The sequence below is a fragment of the Triticum urartu genome, chromosome 2A, assembly GCF_056163025.1.
Source record: "Triticum urartu cultivar PI428250 chromosome 2A, HENAU_Tu73, whole genome shotgun sequence".
NCBI lineage: Eukaryota > Viridiplantae > Streptophyta > Magnoliopsida > Poales > Poaceae > Triticum > Triticum urartu.
In genome coordinates, this window is record NC_141874.1 from 759,269,773 (window position 1) to 759,294,234 (window position 24,462).

Consider the following 24,462-nt stretch of genomic DNA (forward strand, 5'->3'; position numbering starts at 1 on the left):
GACGGCACAGCAGAACTCTCAATGAAAGCACCAATGTCGGTGTCAAAACCGGCGGATCTCGGGTAGGGGGTCCCGAACTGTGCGTCTAGGCGGATGGTAACAGGAGGCAAGGGACACGAAGTTTTACCCAGGTTCGGGCCCTCTTGATGGAGGTAAAACCCAACGTCTTGATTGATTAATATTGATGATATGGGTGTTAGAAGAGTAGATCTACCACGAGATCAGAGAGGCTAAACCCTAGAAGCTAGCCTATGGTATGCTTGTATGTTGTGATTGTTGTCCGACGGACTAAAACCCTTCGGTTTATATAGACACCGAAGAGGGTTAGGGTTACACAAGGTCGGTTACAAAGGAGGAGATATCCATATACGTATTGCCTAGCTTGCCTTCCACGCCAAGTAGAGTCCCATCCGGACACGAGACGAAGTCTTCAATCTTGTATCTTCATAGTCTAATAGTCCGGCCAATGGAGATAGTCCGGCTGTCCGGAGACCCCCTAATCCAGGATTCCCTCAGTGGTGACCCTCCAGGATTGGGGGATGATCACGGCCCTACCGATCGAGGGTCATGCACTCACCGGGTGAGTGGTGAGGACCAACTAGCAGCAGAGGGTTACCACCCTCATCGGCGACTGCCCCGACGCTAAGGATAACCGGACATCCGGTGTATCGCTGCCCTGGCACCCGAAGAACCGGAAAAAATGCCTGGTAAATGCCGATCAGGGTGTGGTGGAGCAGTACGAGAGGGCCTACCTTTGGTACCTTCTCACAGAGGTCGTGTTTCCAGACTGCTCCGGGAACTCTGCCCTCTGGTCGTATCTCTTCTTCTTTGCTGACTGGGATGCGGGGTACAGTTGGGGGACCGCCTCTCTCGCCTACCTATACCGCTCAGTAAGAGAGCATGTCATTGCTTTTTATGAATGTATGCTCGATGATATTGTTATATCTGATCATCAACTGTTGTTTTGTAGCTTGACGATGCAACCCAGAGGATGGAAGTTACTTCTAGTATGGGTGGATTTGTGTGGGCCCTCTTCATTTGGATGTGGGAGCGACTGCCGGTGGGGCGTCCGAAGAAGTTACGAATACATCCATGGGATGTGTATGGAGAAGATGGCGACTATACTCGACACCCGAACGTAGCTTACGAGTGGGACATTGTGGGTCTCTACATGGGCACATCCAAGGCTTCGTACAAGTCCTTCACCAACGAGATGGAAGCTTTGACGGTTTCGTAGGTACATGTACTAGCTCACCTTTCTCTTTGATGCCACTTTCATTGGGAACATACAAATGTTTGAGTAATAGGTAAACTGGTGGTTGTATCATGCCCGAGATTGGGGGGTCGAGCTGAACGTGCTGTGTGAGGAGGACAACGGTCTTTGGCAGTGCATGGTGCCCATGATATGTGTGTACGCCGTCGAGTTGCACTTGCACACCGTGTGGCCAGGCAGTTTGGGATCTACCAGCATACACCACCGGGCATGCCGAACGATACCGGTGGCCATGAACTCCACTTGTGAGTGCATTGTTCTCCGTTACCATGATTTCGTTTGTGTTTGACCTTCTTATGATGTTTTGTGTTGTTTATGCCTTGTAGGTTCAACCAGCAGAAAAATCAGTTGATCACAGACTAGGGAGAGCAGCATAAATCTTTTGTGATGGAGTGGAACCGGCGCAGGTGGCGTAAAGATGGGGAGAGGCGAGTGACTGACTGGGATGAGTACGCCCAACACATGAGGTGGTATGATGATGGCCAGAAGCATCACCTTTGTCTCAAGATAACAGAAGATATCGCGGAGCTGGAGATGGGTGTCCCCGAGGAAGAGGCCTACGAGGCCAGCATCAGAGACATGAGTGGATTTAGGGAGTTTGCATCCCTGGTCAACAGAGTGGTAAGTTGTGTTCTTCTGTCTTGAACCGGCGGTTGTATGTCGTTCATTTTATTCATCAATGTGACTCACTTATGCCTTCACAGTCCGGCGAGCTGAACAGATGCATCTTTGATGGCTCGGATGCACTAGGTTGTGCCCCCGGGAACGGAGATTCCGAGAACAGCATGAGGGAGATGATGAAGGCAACATTTCAGCCGCCTAGAAATACCCTATGTTCTTGTTCATTTGCAATCATAAATCTGATCGATATTATGTCCTTGTTTCATTGTAACTGCAGAAGTTCGTGAAGCGTTGTCGCAAGCTGGTAGGCTTGCTTGGGTGTGCTGGCTTGGTTGAAGCTCATGATCTTGTAGTTACACAAGGTAACATCGCTTCATTGAGCCATGCTGTCTCGTCGTCTAGGTTGGTTGGCGAGGAGGAGGAGGAGGAGGGAGAGGACAAGGACGAGGACGAGGAGGAGGAGGAGGCCCATGAAAAAGAAGAGGATGAGAAGAGCAATGGGGATGAGGAATACGATGAAGATTACAGACCTCCACCAACTCAACCATCTCAACTTCCGAAGAGGAATCAACCAAAGAAGGATTGGCAGAGTCCATCCCCATTCCAGAAACCGATTCCTTGAGGAGGGCACAAGAAGAAGCCTGATGGGACTCGTTCTAAGAAGAACGATGACCATACCTCCAAGAGGGGAAGAAGCAAGTAATTGCGGTCTTGTTGAACCGTTTGTTGGCTTTGCGAAACTACTTGCGTTAGTTGGGGTTGTCAAACTATGTGGACAAATTTGCTATTTGTGAAACTATGCGGAACCATTTGATATTTGCTATGTGGAACCTTTATTAATATGTGAGCTCATATTTTGCTAGTTGTGAAACTATGTGAAACTACTCGAGTGTGATACATGTTATATTGTGTGAGCTCAACATATTTAAGGTTTTTAAATATATATATTATACTATATTCTTTGCTATGATAAAACTTTACAAAAGAAACAATCACTAAACCTTGCAAATATGCAAAACCACATGACCCTACCACCAAGCCCCCTGGCGGTAGGATATCACCACCTACTGCCAGGGATCTGTGGTTTTCGGTTACAGCAAGTTTGCAACACAAAACCCTCAGGATCCTACCGCCAGGGGGCGCAGCGGTAGGGTCCCATAACCTACCGCCAAGGTCTGTGGCGGTAGGGTGGTGTGCTGGCCGTTAGGTGACGGCTGTGGGCCGTTTATGCTACCGCCAGTACCCCTGGCGGTAGGTTGCCTGACCTACTGTTGAGCCCTGTGGCGGTAGCAAAAGGGTCGGATTTCAAAAAAAAAATGAAACAGGGGCCAGATCTCGAATTTCTATGCTAAAAGGGTCAAAACACGAAATTTTGCCGTTGGGCGTTAATTTGGGCAATGATATACGTGATGGATCTCCATCGACGCAATGCTTGCATGGACTATCAACTTTTAGTCACAAGTCACAACTTATCTTTGGGTTGTGATATGGGCAAAAAAGAAAGTTTTTTTATCCACTGAAGGCTAAATTTCATGTTTTGACCCTTTTAAAAAAGTTGTTTGAGATCTGACCCAAGTTTAAAAAAAAATAAGATCTAACCCTTGTCCTACCGCCAGGGGGTATGGCGGTAGGATATAGCAGCCTACCGCCAAGACCCCTGGCGGTAAGAAATTTGACCACGTCAGCGCAACGCGTCCCTACCGCCACAGGGGATGGCGGTAGCATGTGTAACCTTACCGTCAAGGTGCCCGACGGTTGGTGCGCACATGCACTGTGTCTGAAACTTTTTTTTTGTGATAGGGCGTGCAACCCTACCGCCAGGGACCTCGACGGTAGGCTGTTATGCCTTACCGTCATGTCCCTTGATGGTAGCTAGGAAAAGGATCAGATTTTGAAATTTTTATAAATTAGGGTCAGATCTTGAACAATTTCTTCAAAAGAGTGAAAACACGAAATTTTGCTGAATCACGCATCAAGATTCATGGCCAAAAGTGCTACCGCCTACGGAGTAACGTAGGAGTACGTTGCCCACATGGCATGGGCAGAAAGCAAGGACGAAAGTCTGTCTTGTGGCCACCCAATTTACTCGGTCGGGCTGCACGCACTGCATGCTGTGAAATGAGTTGGCCGCAGTTCTGTGAAAATAACTTGTCTAGGAGTTGGCCGCTCAGTTAATTTCCACGTGAATTGAGTAGTCCAAGTGATACTAGCTAATTAACCACCGACCCGCCGTTCATCAGTCCGTTCATCAGTTTGAAGAGAGAAAAAGGTGAGCATATCCATCTTCTTGCACGTGTAGATTCCTTGATGCTTTTATCCATCCATCCATCAACCTCGACGACATGCATAGGCAGCATATAGCCGTCCGCCACACACGCACAGACCATGTGCTCGTGCACGTTACTAATACTGCTTGGTATCCATCGCTTAGAGCATCTTCAACAGCCGCGTTATATAAGTGTTGCGCTGTAAAATCAGTGTTTTTTACGCACGCTACCGCTCCGGACGTTCCAGCGAAGGCGCAAAAATCGCACGCGCGACATATGTAGTTCAGCGCGCGGGCTGAAACGCCATCGCGCGCCATTTATTTGCTGCGCCCGCTCCCGCGCGCTGGACTCTCGAGCACTCACTCGCAACTCCACCTACCCCATCCATCCGTGACGCCGCCGGCGACCGTTCCAGTGCTTTCCCGGCCTATCCCCGCGCCGCAGCGGCTTCCTCCGCCTCTCTGTAGTCACCGCCGCCCCTCGCGCGCGGCGGTCCTTCGACAAACAGCGTGCAGCCGCTTGCTGCCGCTCGGCGCCCGCAAGGTATGTATTGCTCAAACTTCATGAATTTGATGCATGTTGATTGTAGTTTTTATAGCCTAGTATTCACATTGTAGATGAGTTCGTCGTATGATTCTTCTGAAGAAGAATTTGATATAGAAGATGAGGAGGATCTTGCAATGATCCTAGCTATGCACATCAATAAAAAACCGAGAAGCATGGTGGTTCGGTTATGGGTTGGCAGAAAATTTGGAGGGATAGGATCGATGCCCATAATAGATTGATAAGGCACTATTTCATGGAGAATCCCACATATCCGGAGTCGTACTTTCGTCGCCGGTTTAGGATGAGCACCGAGTTGTTCAGGCGCATTGCCGAGAAACTAGCGAGCCAGACCGGTTTTTTCAGTAAAGGAGGAAAGCCGCCGGAGAGCTCGGGCATAGCACCTTTCAGAAGGTGACAGCCGCTTTGTGTATGTTGGCATACGGTATCCCGGCTGATCTAGTTGATGATCACTTGGCTATGGGTGAGAGCCAAACCATCATGTGAGTCAAGCGCTTCGCAGTCGGAATTGTGCAAGTGTTTGGCCAAGAGTATTTGAGATCTCCCAATGGTGAAGACGCCGCAAGGCTATTGAAGATGAACAAAGCTCACGACTTCCCAGATATGCTTGGCTCTATATATTGCATGCATTGGAGTTGCAAGAATTGTCCAAAGCCATGGCATGGACAATTCCATGGCCAAAAAAAGGTTCCACTATAATCCTTGAAGCAGTGGCCGATCAAGAGACTTGGATTTGGCATGCTTTTTTTGGAATGCCTGAATCTTTGAATGACATCAATATTGTCAACCGGTCACCATTGATGAATAAGATTGCAAATGATGATTTGTCATCGTCGCAAAAAAAAAACTACACAATCTCTCCGACCATTCTGTTTAGACTTGAGAAACCAAGGCTCTGGCTGGCGTGTCCATCTCTTTCGATTCTGGTCGACTTACGCCGGGCATGTGATGACGATGTGCACCACTTGCACAAGACACAACCATGTTTTTTTTTGCGGGTGACAACACAATCATGGTTTCATGGGGTGTTAAGACTTTATGTTTTTTTTTTGCGATCAAGACTTTATGCATTTTGGTGTGAAGCTAGTTTGATACTGTAGATGCTAGTATTTTTTCTTAATTTCAAATTTGTGTGAAACTAGTTTGATTCTGGTCCAAAATTTCCAGGTTACAGTCACAAATATTTCGGTGAAATTTCATTGAAATGTTGAACCATGAGCAAGCAAGCACCTGGTCACTCGCTGATGAAGTCTCTTATTACACTACAGAGCCAAAGCAGGAACACACACGCGCAAGCAGAAATTAACATCCGACATACACGAAGCCATGCACGTTGGTACGCACGTGCATGCTATCTAGCGCACGACCAGCAGCAAACGCAGACACGCTAATCTGTCGATCGACATCAGGCAGAAGCCGCGAATCCCTCCTCCTCGCCGGCGTCGACGATGGTGTCGATGGCGCGCCGGGCGTTGCGGCTGAAGCAGCTGCGGCGGATCTCGCCGACGTTCCCGCCGGGCCTCGGCGCGGTGGCGAGCTTGGCCATGGACTTGGCGAACTGCGCGAAGAAGGCGTCCTTGCTCTGCGCGAACTGCCTCACGATGGGCGCCGTGGTGCGGTCCTTGATGAGCGCCATGTCGGAGGTGAACACGCCCTGGCTGTTCACCAGCGCCCTGTAGTACCCGTTGTCGAACAGGTCGGGGGTCACCACGTCCAGGTTCTGTGGCCGGGGCGAGGGGGCGCTGCAGTTGGCCGCCAGCCTCCGGGAGAAGGTGTCGTCCATGCGCTGGGCCCGGTCGGCGAAGAACGGGCAGCCCGTCCTCCCGACGGTGTGGGCGCCGGAGAGCGCCACCAGGTCGGCGAGGTCGCGGAGGCCCTTGGCGCTGAAGGCGCGGGCGAGGGTGGTGACGCTGGCGGTTGCCGGCGACGGGAGGCCGTTGACGACGTTCGCCGACGCAGGGGCGAGGCTGTCGAACTGGCCCTGCGGCACGGTGTAGTTGGGGCCGCCGGAGAGCACGACGGCGTCGCGGGTGGCGAGCGCCGAGATGTCGGCGCACGACACGGTGGCGCCGCACGCCGCGTGCACCTTGGCGCGGATGTCCTCCACGAGCTGCAGCGCGCGCGGCTGCAGCGTGGTGTTGGGCCCCATGGCCTGCTCCGTGCCGCTGCCCTTGAGGTACACGGACGCGTCGCAGCCCTGTGGGAAGCAGTCGTGGAAGAAGATGCGGAGCAGGCCGGCGGCGAGCGCCACCTCACGCTGGAGCGCCGCCTGCACGGAGGACCGCACGATGCTCTCCAGCTGCGGGCACGTCGCCGAGTGGAAGCCGGTGCCGTCCAGACGGGCGGACAGGGCTGGGGAGAGCAGAACGGCGACGGTAACGAAGGCCAGAACCAGTGAGCCTGCGCCGCCGCTGCTGCTCGCCATCGCCATAGTTGGTCAGGTGCGTGGGTGTGGACTGTGGAGTAAGCTAGCTAGCTAAGGCTAGGCGTGTGGCTTGCTCAAGTCTAGCGAAAATGGCCGTTATTTATAAGCTAAGCGGGAAACAACCAAGTGGAGATATTTGTCCAAATAATCCTAGCATGGATCACGCCAAGAATACTGAAAGGAAGTCAAAGATAAGCATGACAGTGAGATGTAGAACATAGTTGGGCTTTCTTTCTTTAAGACGGCTCTGCTCTAGTATTTGAAGATTCAAAGTAATTACATGGCAACAATCCAAAACAAATGCATGTTTCTACAAATTTTGGTTGCTTTGCATGACAACAAGTGAATTTGTACTGTGTTTCTTAAAAAAAGTGAATTTTGAAATTACCTTTTTCGGGAAAGTGACATTTGATATTGGCGAAGGATCCAATTTTGTTCTCCATATGTGATCAACTTTTATATATATGCCAATTCATATGGTTGTTATGCCATGTTAGTGAAAAGCAGGACCCACTGTCATAAGTATGCCTAACACATTGTAATCCACCAATTAGTGGTTTACGCAAAAAGTTTACGGTAGACAAGATTGAGAGGTTGGAAGAAAGTGGTCCCCTTGATCCAGAAATTTATGAAGAGAGGACCTCCTTGTGTGTAGAGCTAAACGACCTTCTTGTTATGGAAGAGCTGTTTTGGTTAGAACATTCAATGAGCGATGACTGCTCAAAGGAGATAATAACACAGCTTTCTATCACAGGATTGCAAATGGTAGGAAGAGGAAAAATACTATTCACTCGTTCTCAGCGGGGGAGGTGACCATTGAGGGAACGAAAAACCTGCTAGAACATGCAACCTCCTATTACAAGGAACTGTTTGGCCCGGCTAGGGGCAAGATGTTCCACTTATCCCGTGAAACCTGGTCTGAAGAAGAAAAACTCAATGAGGAGGATAATATCCCACTCACGAGCGAATTCACAGAAGAAGAAGTGAAAAAAGCGTTGTTTGGGATGGGATGTAACCGTGCACCAGGGCCGGATAACATTCCAGCAGAGTTTTATATGCATTGTTGGGAGTTTGTCAAGAGTGACATCATGCGCTTGTTCGAAGCTTTTCATTCGAACAATCTTGACATAGCCCGCCTGAACTATGGGGTGATTACACTTATTCCAAAGATGAAAGGGGCAAAGAAAACACAACAGTACTGCCCCATATGTCTCCTAAGATGTCCTTATAATCTTATCACCAAGGTTTTGGATAACCGGGTGGCGCTTTTTGCTGATAAGTTGATTAGCAAACATCAAAATGCTTTCATTAAGCACAGGAACATCATGGATGGTATCGTTACGTTGCATGAAGTTCTACATCATACACACCAGAAAAAAAAAGTTGGAGTGGTGCTGAAATTAGACTTTGAAAAGCCTATGACAATATCGATTGGGAATTCGTACTAGAGTGTCATCGAGATCGAGGTTTTGGTACAACATGGTGTGGCTGGATTAAAAATATTCTTTACAACGGCACTGTCAGTGTCAAACTGAATAATGAAAAATGCCCCTATTTCCAAAGCCAAAAGGGGGTGCGTCAAGGAGACCCCAACTCCCCTTTCTCTTCAACCTGGCAGTCGAGACACTGTCAAAAATGATCCGCAATGCACAGAAAGAAAAACTTCTTACTGGATTGGCTTCGGACCTTATCAAAGATGGGGTAGCCATCCTCCAATATGCAGATGACACTGTCATTTGCTTGGAGCACGATAAGAAAGCTGCTATTAACCTGAAGTTGTTGCTTTATATCTTTGAACTCATGTCAGGGCTTAAAATTAATTTCCTAAAATGCGAAATCCTATGTGTTGGAGGGGATGATGATACGCTAGCCTTCTATGCAGACCTGTTTAATTGTCAGATTGGTCATTTCCCAATGAAATATTTGGGCGTGCCAGTCAGCTATTCGACCCTTCGTAGCCTGCACTGGAACTTTGCTGATGAAAGATTCCTGCACTGCTGCGAGTCCTGGATAGGCAATGCGGCCTCATCAGGAGGAAGGTTTATCCTTCTGAACTCCTCCCTTACTAGCATCATCTACTTTTATATGTCCATGTTTCTCCTACCTAAGATGATCATTGAAAAACTGGACAAGCACCGTAAGCGCTTCTTCTGGCAAGAACATGAGGGTCGCAAGAGATATCACCTGGTCAAATGGACCAGGATATGTAGATCTAAGAACAAGGGAGAACCGGGGGTGAAAGACCTCCGAAAGTAGAACATCAGTCTTCTCACCAAGTGGTGGTGGAAACTGGAAACACAACAAGGGCTGTGGCAAGAAGTGATCCGAGCGAAATACCTGAAAAAGATACGGTAACATCGGTCAAAAGCAAATTTAGTGATTCCCCTATCTCGAAGGCTATTATGAAAGTAAAAGAATATTATTTAGCCGGTCGTAAAGTGGTTATGAATTCGGGAAATCTTGCCAGGGTGTGGAAGGATTCCTTGCATGACGAGCTCCCTATGGCGCAGAAATACCCTATGCTGTATAGCATTTGTAATAAGCAGGTGATCACGGTGAAAAAGTTTAGAAATGGTGTGGGGGATGACTTCTTCCGGAGACAGCTTCATGCAGCATTGTTAGATCAGTGGAATGAACTCAATAACACTGTTAACTCCTGGGCGTTGTCGGATGAACCTGATCAAGTGGTTTGGAACCTGGGCAAGAAGAATAAATTTACAACCAGGTTGGTTTATGACTACCTGGAGAGAAACATAGCAGGTAGTAACTATAGGTGGATCTGGCAGGCGAAAATCCCTTTGAAAGACGATGGGTTGGCAACCCCAAATGTTCCTTCTGTTGGAACAGAGAGACCTCAAAGCATCTGTTTTTCATGTGTCCTGTGGCCAGGGTGGTCTGGAGGACGGTGGGTTGTGTTTTGGGTACGGACACTTGTCCGAACAATATATGGCAATATTTTTCGTGGTGCTATGTTTTCCTTCCTGATGGGGGGAAGTTTTACACATTTGTGCTTGCAGCCGTGTGCTGGGCTATATGGAATTGCCGAAACCAAGCCACCTTTGAACAGAAAAAATTAAAGACTCTTTTTGCTGTGATTTATTCTGCTTGTGGCTTCATCTCTTATTGGGCAGGGATGATGACTGGAACGGGCCGGGAGGCGATGGAGAGAGAAGCTAAAATGCTAAGAGCCAGCGCATCAAACATGATGAGGATCTGCGCGACTTCAGGCGAGATGGCACAGGACTGAGGGAGAGGATCGTTGCCTGAGCTGGGTCATGTTAATTTCGTTTTGGTCTTTCGCCTTGGTCTTGGTCTGTGATCATGCTGCTCCTGTGTGAGCGTTTTCATATTGCTCCTGCGTGAGCCCTTTTGATGTAGTAAAACCTTGCTGGATATTACCGTTTAGGACTAGTTTATGTTTGGGTGTCCTTGGGTTTTCACCCCACGGTAAGCTGCTCGATGACGAGTGCTTGCAGTGGGTTTCCCAAGGATGCGTTGAACTCGCTTTCCCCTTTCTTGTCTCCTTAGTGACTGTAGTGTGGAAAACTTTGTATTTCCTTTATGTCAAAGTAATGGAAAGGGGTTATACCCGGTTCAAAAAAAAAGACAGGATGTTATCAGTCATAAATTTGTAGATCCGTGTTTTCTGCACATATGTCCCTCAATGTGGTGAGTTGTTGCATTTTACTCTTGTAATACTATAGGGTGGTACGTGTCTATCAAGAATGTTTATCCAGAAGGTTGCTAAAGTCTTTCTTCCTCAATGATAATATTCTCCACTTTACTAACATCTCAACCCTCTCTTCGCCGCCAAAAACAAAAAGAATTTCAAGTCTCTCTACTTGACCAGATGATAGAGCAGACAACTAACATCTCATTATTATCTGCAAAAAAGAAAAAAGTAACATGTCAATATATTCGTTGTGGTACCTTCAAAATAAAAATCGTTGTGGTACTCTAGAGCGGTACGCGTCTCCCAGGCAGGTTGCTAAAGTCCTTTGTTCAATCATAATATTCTCCACTATTCGCCTGAAAACTCATAATATACAGTAGTTTTTGTCCCAAACCATACGTATGTATGCTGGTCAAACTACACGGTCGTTGCATTGCAAGTGGGTGAAGGGCACGCCTTCACACTGGGTTTAGAGAAAGAATGGATAAGCCACATACGTATCGATCTGACTGAACAAATTCGCTAATATGCCATGATTCCAGCCGCGGTTGTTGGGCTATGTATCAGGCTCTACTATATCAAAGGGCCAGCGGCCGATCTTTATTAGACAGGAAAAAGAAGAAATACATGGCGGTTAGCAGTCTAGGCGAACTAGAACTGGAAACCAGAGTTTGACACACCCCAAATTACAATGAGCCGGCCCTAAACGCGGCAGAAAGTAAGCTCGCTAGTAGCCTAGGTCAGCGATGTAGCCCACTAAACGCCACACCGCTAGGTCTTCTCGTAACAAATCTAAAACTCTTTCAGCACTGCTCGCCACCTGATCGAAAACTCTGGAGTTCCTCTTCTTCCACGGCCTCCAATGCATCAGAATTGTCACGGTGTCGAAGTTTCTGCGCATCGGCTTGGGTATACCGGCCCTCGCACGCAGCCACCACTCCTCTGTGCAGCCGTCAGAATCATCCGGTGTAACGAATTGCGGCCCGGTCGAAGACTTGAACATACACCACAGCTGCTGGAGAATCGATAGTGAATGAAGAGGTGTGTGCAATCTTCAGGCTCTGACAGATAAAGGGGGAAGGATGGGTTCGCTGGCCAACATCTGCACGCAAGGTTATCTTCCATTACACACTTGCCATGGACGACCAACCACATAAAAAACTTGCACCGTGGTGGTGCTTTGGATCTCCAGATTGGCTTGTTGCAAGCAAATCGAATATTAGGCTTGAACATCATCTTGTACGCACTACCGACCGAGAACTCTTGCTCCTTAGTAAGCTTCCAGCAGGCCTGATCCAGCAGGCCTGTATCGGTGGCTAAGAGCATCTCCAGCCGCGCCTCCAAAAAGACCTTCCCAGGCGTTTTTTTCGCGCCGGCGCAAAAAAAATCGGCTCAGTCGCGCCCCAGGAGCCCGATTTCTGCTGGCCTGGGCCGAATTTAGCGCCGGCGGACCCAGGCCGAACCCGACGCGCTGGGGGCGCTCGGGGGCGCCGGGGCGAGCGGTTTTGGCGCGAAAGAGCCATGGGCCCGCCGCGTCAGCGACACCGCGCGTCTTTTTTCCCGAACACCTCGGTTTCCCGCGGGGAATCAATGGCAAGGCTGCCGCCGGTCAGCCTTACCATTGATTCCTCACAGGCGGCGCATCACGAGGCGGCGCGCCGACGCCTCCCCTCCCTCGCACGCGTACACACGGGGCGGCGCCGCTATATAAGCCGGTGGCCTCCCTCGCCTCTGGCCACACCAGCCACACCAGCCCTAGTCCGCCCTCTACCTCTCCCGAGCGCAGCCGCCGAGCCCTCCCTCTCCCGAGCGCCGCCGCAGAGCACTCCCTCTCCCTCCCTCCCTCTCCCGATGGCCGAGCGATTCCCCGGAGATGAGGCCGCGGCCAACGGCTTCGGCCGCCGCTCGCTCCGCGAACAGGAGTCTTGCCTCCTGTTCCAGGCGAACATCCCGGCGCCGCCGGACATGCGCACCGGGCCAACGGGGTGGAGACTCAGCAACGGGGGAGTGCCCATTCCCTCGTTGCCCGACGCCGTGGCGAAACCGGGCTAATTCGCCGACGAGGTCGACGTCGTGCGCGCCTCCCTCACCGACGCCCAGCTCGCCCTCCCCGAGTACGCCGCCGACAACATACCGGCGTGGACGGCGTACTTCCAACGCCGACAGCAGCAGAGGATGGCGTCCACCAACGGCGCGCCGGTGGTGCCCGGACCGAAGAACAACGACGGACGCCGCCTGTGGTGGGGTGTCCCCGGCCGCACCCTCAAGGGCGTTCTGACGTACCTCGAGGGCGTTCTGACGTACCTCGAGGGTGGCAACGACCCGCCGTTGGCATACCCCCCGGCGAGGGCGGCCGCCACGGCCACGGCTCACCGCCGACGCGACGGGCAATGGTTGCCCAGGAGGTTCGGCGCCTCCTCTTCTTCCTCCTCCTCCCGCTCTTCCTCACACTCGTCCGGCGCTCAGCGTCAAGGCCGAGCCCGCGGCGGAGACGCCGCTCGGCCGGCGCACTCGCAACGCCGCTCGGCCGGCGCGCCCCCTCGTCGCCTGCTCCGCGCTTCGTCAAGCCCAAGACGGAGCCAGGCCTGGCGCCGGTGAAGACGGAGCCGGGCCTCCCCGCGGTGAATACGGAGCACGGCGGCGACGTCGAGATCGACGACGACGCGGCCCTAGAATGGGCGCGCGCGGACTCCCTGAAGATCGCGAGGGAGCGCCAGTGCGCCGCCCTGCGGCGATTCGCACAGCGCCGCCGGGGCCGCGACGAAGGAGGAATCGTCATCATCGAGGACAGCGACAATGACGCCACACCGCCGCCACCAGCCCACATAGGTGATGCCGGTCAGGGGTCCACCAGGGACGGCCGCGTCAAGGAGGAGAAGCCGGACGACGACGACGACGGCGGCGACGACGGCGACTACTCCGCTTTTAGCTAGTTCTTTTTTTAATTATATATATTATGTAATAAAAACCCGCTTTTTTAATGTAATATATGACGAACTTTGAAGTGTGCTATATTTTTAAATTTTTTTGAACGCGCCTGGGGACGGTCCTGGGGCCGACGGCTGGGGACCAACTCGGCCCCAGGCGGATTTTTTGCGCCGGCTCACGCCCAGGGGCGATTTTAGGCGCCCCCTGGCGGGCCAACGGCTGGAGATGCTCTAAATCCCAAACTGACAAATATTGCACAAGGGCCAAGACACCACCCGAGATATCCCTTAGGCTGGTTGTAATTGGGAGTATCATATACTAGTATCATGCATGTGATACTAGTGTATGATACTATCTCCCTAATGCATAATATCATATATTAGTATCATGTAGTATTTTATTTATTGCCATGCATGACACATAGTAGCATAGCATTTATTATGATACAGTATCATGATATGATACTCAACCTTCTCTTTCTTTATTTAATTCTATGACACCTCACCAAAATTGTCTAGTTGGCATGCATGATACTAGCTGTGATACTACCATTATGACCAGCCTTATCCAGGATTGATTATGAAGAGCTTCCCGAACCGAGCAGCCGGAGTCTTTGACAAATGAGAACAGAGCTGGCGCTGTTGCAACAATTGAGCGAGCCAATTATCTGTTCAGAACCTCGCAGAAGCCCCATCTCCACTCCTATTGAAATCGCCGAGGCCACATTGAACATCACCGAGACTGCTTTCTCAGTAGTGTCTGGCAGTAAATGCCACGGCCTGGGGTGCTCGTCCCATTTCATCCATGACCACCGGCATCGGAGAGCCCATCCGAACCACATGAGGTTAAGAACTCCAAGCCCACCGTAGTCCATGGGTGAACACACTTGTGCCCATGGCAGCAAGCAGTGGCCACCACTGATGGCCTCCTCGCCCTTACATAGGAAACGTCGACATCTCCTGTTGATAATTTTGATGGCCCATATTGGAAGAGGCAAAACTGCCATGAAGTGGATCGGTAGAGCCATGAGCACCGAGTTGACGAGCGTAAGTCTTCCCGCTGCCGACAGTAACTTTGGCTTCCAACATTTGATCTTGTTGGAATACTTGTCCACCAGGGGCATGATGTCCTACCTCCTCAACCTCAAGACAGAAAGAGAGGCAGCCCGAGATACGTAATTGGGAAGGATTTCTGTTGACATTGGAAGTGCTCCCCTACCGAGAAAGCCACTTCCTCCTCACATCTAATGCAGGTAGTGGAACTCTTCTGCAGGATGATACGGAACCCCCGAGGCTTGGCCGAAGAGTTGAAGGATCTCAGTAATCACCCGCAGATCATTAAAGTTTACCGTCGACAGGATGTTATTAGTTTGAAAATTGTAGATATGTGTTTTCTGCAGACACGTTCCTCTCCCTCAATGCGGTCGGTTGTTGCATTTTACTCTGTAGGGTGGTCCGTGTCTATCAAGAAGGTTTATCCAGAAGGTTGCTAAAGTCTTTCTTCCTCAATGATAATATTCCCAACTTAATGTTAGATAGACGGAACACCACCCCCGTGTCGCCCCCCGCTCGGGCGACTCGAGTGGCTCCCCAACCCTAGCCGCCGCCGGGGCCTAGCCCATCTTCCTCCCTTCCTCCCGCCGCCACCGGAGGACATCGACGGCGGTGGCGGGGGCTCTTCCTCCCTCCTGCGTCTCAGGGGTGGCGGGGCCCCAACATGTGTGGAGGTGCGGCCAATCTAGAAGCGACGACGTTGGCTTCGACGACGGCGGCGGTCGGCCCTGCCTTGGGCCACGGGCGGCTGCTGCAGCGGCTGGCCTGGATCGGACGGCAGCGCAATGCGGTCTTCAACCGCATGTCATCTGGCTTTAGATCGGCGGCGGCCTCGAGGGCCTGGTATGGACTGCTTGGCGGCACCCATGGCAGATCTGTTCTGGCCGGTGTAGCCAGTGGTGGTGGTCATCTTCTTTGTCGGCGGTGGCCAGCCAGAGGCTTGGTGATCGGATCTCGAGATCCATCATCTAGTTCCAGTTGCGAGTTGGGGAGATGTAGGATCGAAAGTATGTCTAGAGGGGGGTGATTAGACTACTTGACCAAATAAAAACTTAATCTTTTCCCAATTTTAGTTCTTGGCAGATTTTAGCTAATTTAGGACAAGTCAAGCAATCACGACATAATTCAAGCAAGCATGCAAAGAGTATATAGGCAGCGGAAAGTAAAGCATGCAACTTCCAAGAATGTAAAGGGAAGGGTTTGGAGAATTCAAACGCAATTGGAGACACGGATGTTTTTCCCGTGGTTCGGATAGGTGGTGCTATCCTACATCCACGTTGATGGAGACTTCAACCCACGAAGGGTAACGGTTGCGCGAGTCCACACAGGGCTCCAAGGGTAACGGTTGCGCGAGTCCACACAGGGCTCCACCCACGAAGGGTCCATGAAGAAGCAACCACCCACAAAGGGTCCACGAAGAAGCAACCTTGTCTATCCCACCATGGCCATCGCCCACACAGGACTTGCCTCACTAGCGGTAGATCTTCACGAAGTAGGCGATCTCCTTGCCCTTACAAACTCCTTGGTTCAACTCCACAATCTTGTCGGAGGCTCCCAAGTGACACCTAGCCAATCTAGGAGACACCACTCTCCAAGAAGTAACAAATGGTGTGTAGGTAATGAACTCCATGCTCTTGTACTTCAAATGATAGTCTCCCCAACACTCAACTCTCTCTCATAGGATTTGGATTTGGTGGAAAGAAGATTTGAGTGGAAAGCAACTTGGGAAGGCTAGAGATCAAGATTCATATGGTAGGAATGGAATGTCTTGGTCTCAACACATGAGTAGGTGGTTCTCTCTCAGAACATATGAGTTGGAATGGTGTGTGTGTTCTGATTGCTCTCTCCTCGAATGAGAAGAAGGTGGAGGGGTATATATAGCCTCCACACAAAATCCAACCGTTACACAGTTTTCCAATCTTGGTGGGACCGAATCAATAAACTCGGTCGGACCAAAAATGTAAACCTAGTGACCGTTAGAGATTTTCGGTGGGACTGACATGCAACTCGGTAGGACCGATATGGTTAGGGTTTGGGCATAACGTAATCTCGGTGATACCGATTACACAAACTCGGCGAGACCGAATTTGGTAATTAGCTAACCAGAGAGTTGGTCAGGCAAACTCGGTGGGACCGATTTTCTCTTTCGGTGAGACCAAGTGGAACTCGGTGAGACCGAAAAGTTACAAAGGGGAAACACTGAGTTTACATTGCAATCTCGGTGGGACTGATTCGCTCTTTCGGTGGGACCGAAAAGTTACGAAAGGGAAACAGATAGTTTGCAACCCCATCTCGGTGAGACCAAGATCCTTATCGGTAGAACCGAATTGCTAGGGTTTGGCAGTGGCTAATGACAAGTGAAAACTCGGTGGCGCCGGATAGGAAGAATCGGTAGGACCGAGTTTGGCTTAGGGTTTAGGTCATATGTGGATATGGGAAAGTAGTTGAGGGTTTGGGAGCATATCACTAAGCACATGAAGCAAGAGGCTCATTAAGCAACACCTCATCCCTCCTTGATAGTATTGGCTTTTCCTATGGACTCAATGTGATCTTGGATCACTAAAATATAAAATGAAGAGTCTTGAGCTTTTGAGCTTGAGCCAATCCTTTGTCCTTAGCATTTTGAGGGTTCCACTTTCACATTCATGCCATGCCAATCATTGAGCTTTCCTGAAATAATCATCTTGGAATAGCATTAGCTCAATGAGCTATATGTTGTTATGAATTACCAAAACCACCTAGGGATAGTTGCACTTTCAATCTCCCCCTTTTTGGTAATTGATGACAACATATAGATCAAAGCTTCGACAAATGATAGTAAGCATGAAATATATCGTCGCTTTGAGAAGTATGTGATAAGTAAGAGCTCCCCCTAAATTTGTGCATATTTAAAATTTGCTTTGGACTGCAAATGCACAAAGAGTTAGAGTCATGGGTTACTCTTCCATGTCACATACATCTTGGTGGAGCGCTCAAAATGAAAAGAATGAAATACATGCACTCATCACCAAGAAAAGCGAATGATCACACAAGATAGATAGGATAATAGTACTAAGCAAGCATTAAGTGTAGCTTATGATCAAACACATGATCATCAATGTCTCACAAATAATGACGTAGTATCTCAAGCACTCAAAAGCAAACAAGTTCGAAAAACCACCAAATAAAGCGAGAGAGAAAAGCAACACTCTCTCTCTCTCGAAGCCTATGATCTATACATCTTCTCCCCCTTTGGCAACAAGTTACCAAAAAGTTCCTAGAAAATTCATAGTGCTAAATCGACGCTCAGGCTTGATCTTCAGGTGGTGGTGGAGTCCGGATCACTCCAAGGACGAAGGCTTCGGTAGATGCTGAAGTAGTCGCTGGAGTTGGAGTTGAAGTAGATGTTGGAGCTGGTGGAACTGAGGCTGTGGCTGGTGCTAAGGTGGTGGCTCTTGTGTCAGCAACTGGCACGGCAGATGACCTCGGGCCTCGTGGCACTCTGGCAAAGGCATGAGTGGTAGTCCTGCCTCTCCTCTCCTGCATGTCCTCCTGGAGCTGCTCCACTGCAGACTGAACTTCCGTTACCTTGACATCCAGGTCATAGAACTTTTGTTCCATGATTCTCTCTAGGCTCTGCTGATTCTGAGTTAGGGTGGCCAGACTTTGCTCAATCCTCAGCGTGGATGCAATCAAGTAACCAAGCTGCTCTTGTTTAGTCTTCAAGAAATACTCAGATGCCTCCTCTTGAGTAGGCATCTTGGCAGCTTTCTCCTTCCTCGCCTTCTCCTTCTTCGCGTATGCTTGGGCAGATGATGGCTCGTTCTCAGTCATGACAACTTGATTGTCCTCGAAATCTGGACGGATGGGCAGGTGTTCCTTGTCCAATAGATATATGCCCGTGCCCATCTTGGAGTTGATGAGCTCCTGAATTTGAGGGGCATATCCGTAGCTCCTCTTCTGATCTGCTGCAGTCCTCTTGATTGTTTCCACTATGAGGCTCATCACCTTGAACTTCTGAGGCACATCAAACACATGTAGCAAGTTGATAGCATGGCCTCTGATCATCTTGTGATCTCCAGACTTGGGCAGTAAGGTGTGCCTTAGTATCCAATTGATCGTAGGCAGTCCTGATAGAAGGTAATGCACAGACCCAAATTTGAAGGTGTCAAGAGCTTCATTAGAAATTTCCTTGTACATATTGGACATGGAGTTATGGTTCATCTTCTTCTTGGCATAGATATCCAAGTCATCATCTTGCTCCTCTGGGGCATTAATGATCTGTGCCCACTCAGCAACTGTGGATTGGTACCTTGTACCCTCAGACATCCATGTGATCCTCCCATCTGGATAAAAGTGTGCCGTGGAGTAGAATTGCATGATCAGTTCCTCGTTCCACTTTGTGAGCTTCTGCCCAACAAAATCAGCTACTCCACAAGCATTAAAGCTGTCATATACTCCTGGGTAGTGTTCCTCATTCTCCCTCATGTAGGTCCAGTCAACCCATCTCATGTCACAGACAATTGGCTTCTTATCTAGCAAAATAGTCTCATAGAAATCCTGCTGCTCCTTGGTGTGAAACATGTAGTCCACTGCTGTCCTTCTCCTTGAAGCATATGGGTCTGCTTCTCTCCATTTCCTCAGCCCTGAATCTCTCCTGAGCTTCATATCCTCAGCCACAGGATGAGCATCGCTGTGGTCTGGGATCTTGGGCTTTAGCTTTCTCAGGACATTATCTTCCTCTTCTTCAGCAACAGTCTCAGGCACTGGGGCCTTGTTCTTCTCAGCTGCAGGAATGCTCCTTGTATTTCTCTTAGGCTTTGGCTTTGGAGCTGACTTGGCCTTGGAAGCAGCTCCCCCTGATTTTATGGCATCTCCCATTAGCTTGGGTGCCTTGGGCGCTGGTGCAGCTACCTCTTCTTCCTCTTCTTCTTCCATGATGGAAGCTTTGCCAAGCACTCTAGCCACAGTCTTCTTCACCCTTTCCTTCCTTTTCTTGCCCTCAGCTGCAACTAGCTCTATGGGCTTCTCAGTTGACATTCTGGCCTTTGACATTGGCTGCCTGCCTGCTGGCCTTTTGATTTTCAGACCAGGCTTAGTGCCTTGAGCTGGCTCAACTCTCTTGGAAGTGGCCTCTTCCTCTGCCACATAGTCCTCTTCTTCGGAATCTGAAGTCCTCTTCTTCCTTTGTCTCATGGCAGCCTTTGGCAAATTGCTAGGAGTGCTCCTGCTGCCTTCATCAGATGAACTGGAGGGACTAGTGCCCTCACTCATCACCACTTGCTGCTCTGACATATTTCGGCTATCACTTTGATCAGACATGCTGCAAACTGACTGCTGACCCTGTGAATAGATTGTAGATGAGATAGAAAAGATGAGCATCACAAAATGCAGAGATTTTTGCAAAAGAATGATCCAAAAACTTAGTTTTAGTTTCCCACTGAAATCATCTCGGATCTACCGATTTTCAAACTCGGTGATACCGAAGCAGTTTTGGATCCTAAACTAGTGAACTCGGTAGGACCGAGTCATAGTTCGGTGGCACCGAGACTGCTAGGGTTTCATTGAGTTCAAAAATCGGTCACACCGATAAGTAATTCTCGGTCAGACCGAGTCTCACTTGTGCAATGGCAAGAGCCAAATCGGTGGGACCGAGTTTTTCAACTCGGTGGGTCCGAGATGGTTTCGGCGGAAACCTAAACCTAAAATTTTCGAATCAAACCTAATCTACGGGTGTTTTGACTGGATAGGAGTGTTTCAATCGTGGCAATAATCATTAAGAACACAATGTGCTAGGGATTGGACGGGGAATAGCACTGTGATCAAGTCCATACCCTAGTTCGGCGGAGACTTGCTACGGCGGCAACGGCGGGGCAGAATTCCCGTTGACGGCGACGGAGACCAGCGACTGGAGGCTGTTGGCGGCGAGAAGATGATCCGGAGACCACGAGGGCAGAGCAGGCTATCGCGCGGGCGAAGGGGTTCGGAGAAATTTCCAAAATTTTGCCCGTGACTATATATAGCCCGACCCTGTCAGTGTGACCGAGTGGAACAACTCGGTGGCACCGAGATTCATAACTGCAAGCAGTTACTGAAACTCGGTGTGACCGAAAGGTTCAAATCAGTTGCACCGAGATCGAAAACCTAGATCAACTTAATGATCTCGGTAGGACCGAAGGTGGAGTATCGGTCAGACCGAGAATCATAAAGAGGTTTTGGAAGTTTAAGTCTATGACGAATTGGGGACTCCGAGCGCTCCTCACACAGAATGGTTCGAATCTGACTTGATCAAATTTTGTGATGCAGCATGAATAGAGTTTGAGACAAGAAAAGCATAGATAGCTAGAGGGGGTTCTTAGGCATTCTTGTCCATCCACTTGGCAAAAGACGATAAAACCAAACAATCAAAACAACAAGTGGATGTCCTCGAATGAGTAAAATATGCAACCAGCATGCTCACACAATAAGATGGCAAATGAAATATGTGGCAAGGCATGCAGAACCAATTCTAGCATCTATCAAGCAATTTGCGATGACTAGGTCATCTATATATGAGTATATTGACTTAGGAGTCAAATGAGAACACTTGATCATAGGTCATACTCATCGTTTAAGCTCAAGTGGGGTTACCACTTTTACATAAAGCATTGTTTTGTTCACATCTTTAGAGTTGCTTTAGCTCAAGTCTTAGAGTAAAGCTCCCCCTAGATGTGATATCCCCCCTAAGAGGGATGAACTAGCCTTGGGTTTTGTCGATGATGACTTCATGTAGATATTGAAGATGTGGATGCTCAATGTTGATGTAGATCTCTTGGAGCTATCCATTTGAGTGAATTGCACTTTCAATACCTACATGGGTTAGTCCCACAAGGAACAAACAGGGATATCCATAGACATAGAGTGATGCGCACAAAAGATGATGTCCATGAAAACTTTTAGGTTACCTTGTCCCTTGTCTTACCAACAAGAGGGTTTGTGACTCCTTGAACTAGTGCAAGATGTGGAAGTTGATTGCACTTGTTCTTGCCAAAATGATAAGAGTGAAGTATGTTGGCGGAGTCACCCTCAAGAACTCTCTAGTTCTTCTTCTTTTGGATCCACACCATCTTGATGGGAATCCTTGGAGTTGTAGTCATACTTGATGAAGTGGAACTTGAAGTAGTCTTGGGAATCCACTTGACTAAGGTCTTTGGAGCTTCTTCAAATGCATCAATTTCCTCTTGAAGCTTGTCCTTGCCTTCTTGCTTGTAGTCTTGTGGTGGAAGATCATCTTGAGCTTGTGTCCCCTTGAAAGAAGTATACTTCTCTTGTTGGGGGACAAACTTTGTCTTGGGGTATTGATCTTCTTCCCACTCAACTCCATTGGCATTGAACTTTCGTTCAAAACCAACACCTTGATTCTTCCGGTGCATTCCTTGCTTGCGCACGATTTCCTTGAATTGCTTACTCCCGGCAAGGCTTTTGTACACTCCTTTCTCTATAATTCCCTTCAATAAGCTATTTTCTTGCTCAAGTGTAACTTGGCTAAGAGAATCATTAGTGGAATCAAGAGAACTACTAGAAGCAACAATATTGGATTTAGCATGATCATTGTTATTGCTAGAGGAAGAATCTTTCTTGTTACTAGACTTGACTTGAGGCATGTAAGTGGATAAGAGTAAACGCTTGGCAATGTAAGAAGAACTTTTCTTGCGGAGATCATCATTGATTGCTTTTAAGAACTCATGCTCTTGCTAAAGATTGAGCTTTTCAAAGCGTAATTTCTCATGAGCTCTTAAAAGTTCTCGATGATCTTCGAAGATGGTTTCATGAGCTAACTTAAGAGTGTTTAGTTCTTTAGTTAGGGCCTCAATCTTCTCCTTATCATTGTCATTCATTTTATCTTGATTAGCATGTTTAATTGACATTTCATCATAGTATTCATCACTAGAGTTGTCACCAAGCAAATCATCACCTAACAAGTCATCTTCATCACTATTGAAATCAACATACTCGGGGTGTGTTACCTTAGGACCTTTGGCCATGAAGCATCTTCCAATTCCTTCATTTGGTGAGTCAAATATGTCGTAGGAGTTGGTTGACACAAGTGCTAGACCGGCAACACCTTCATCTTGAGTATCTTCAGAGCCGGAGTAATAACTTCTCTCGGAGTGGCTGTCGGAGTCGGAGCCGGATACCCATTCACCAACATGAGCTTGATGTCTTCGTCTGGTGTAGCTTCTTGATGATTTTTCCTTCCTTTCCGAATCCTTGCTTCTCCGTGAGTATCTTCGTTCATAACGATCATCTCTACTCCTTCTCTCTCTTGGTGGTGATCCTTTTCTTCTTCTTTTTGGAGAATCTTCTCTTCTCTTGTAGGGAGCCGTACACTCATTGAAATAGTGTCCGGGTCTTCCACAATTGTAGCAGTTTCGCTCTCGACTAGAAGATCTTTTGTCATTGTAGGACCTTGACTTGGAGCTTCTATCTTTGCTTCTACTCTTGTAGAACTTGTTGAAGTTCTTCACCATTAAGCTCAATTCTTCATTGAAGTCTTGTTTCTCACTTGATAATGTAGGGGCTTCACATGAGGCTTTATAGGCACCACTTGATTTGTTGTGAAGTTCATCTTTATCCTTAAGTGACATCTCATGAGCAACAATTCTTCCAATCACCTCCGTTGGCTTGAGATCTTTGTAATTGGGCATCATTTGGATCAATGTGCACACGGTATCATATTTTTCATCCAAGGCTCTTAGAATCTTCTTGATGATGAATTTATCGGTCATCTCTTCACTTCCTAAGCCGGCAATCTCATTTGTGATGAGAGCAAGCCTAGAGTACATTTCAGCGACACCTTCACCATCCTTCATCTTGAACTTGTCAAGTTGGCTTTAAAGCACATCCAACTTGGATTCCTTGACGGAGTCGGTACCTTCGTGCATATCAATCAAAGTGTCCCAAATTTCCTTCGCATTCTCAAGGCAGCTGATTTTGTTGAATTCTTTGGGGCACAATCCGTTGAAGAGAATATCACAAGCTTGAGCATTGTATTGCAACATCTTCAACTCATCCATGGTAGCTTCACGGTTCGGTTCTCTCCCATCAAAGAAGTCACCTTGCAAACCAACACACACAATAGCCCAAACGGCGGGGTTATGTCCAAGAATATGCATTTTCATTTTATGCTTCCAACTAGCAAAATTAGTACCATCAAAGTAAGGACCTCTACTGTGATAATTTCCCTCGCTAGACTCCATACTCTCCTAGGTTGTGAAACCAAGGCTATGACCACCAAAAGCTATGGAGATCAAAGCAAATGGAGACCAAAGCTCTGATACCACTTGTAGGATCGAAAGTATGTCTAGAGGGGGGGTGATTAGACTACTTGACCAAATAAAAACTTAACCTTTTCCCAATTTTAGTTCTTGGCAGATTTTAGCTAATTTAGGACAAGTCAAGCAATCACCACATAATTCAAGCAAGCATGCAAAGAGTATATAGGCAACGGAAAGTAAAGCATGCAACTTGCAAGAATGTAAAGGGAAGGGTTTGGAGAATTCAAACGCAATTGGAGACACGGATGTTTTTCCCATGGTTCGGATAGGTGGTGCTATCCTACATCCACGTTGATGGAGACTTCAACCCACGAAGGGTAACGGTTGCGCGAGTCCACACAGGGCTCCACCCAAGGGTAACAG

The 24,462-nt window shown here is 48.6% G+C and overlaps 1 protein-coding gene across 1 annotated transcript; it reads right to left on the bottom strand.

Moving 5' to 3' along the window:
* Positions 1-5,893: 5,893 nt before the first annotated feature.
* LOC125534535 (cationic peroxidase SPC4) lies at positions 5,894-7,235 on the bottom strand. Its single transcript, XM_048697732.2, has one exon. It carries the CDS (start codon positions 7,154-7,156, stop codon positions 6,131-6,133), a length of 1,026 nt encoding a protein of 341 aa, XP_048553689.1. The 5' UTR covers positions 7,157-7,235; the 3' UTR covers positions 5,894-6,130.
* Between the last annotated feature and the right edge of the window lie 17,227 nt (positions 7,236-24,462).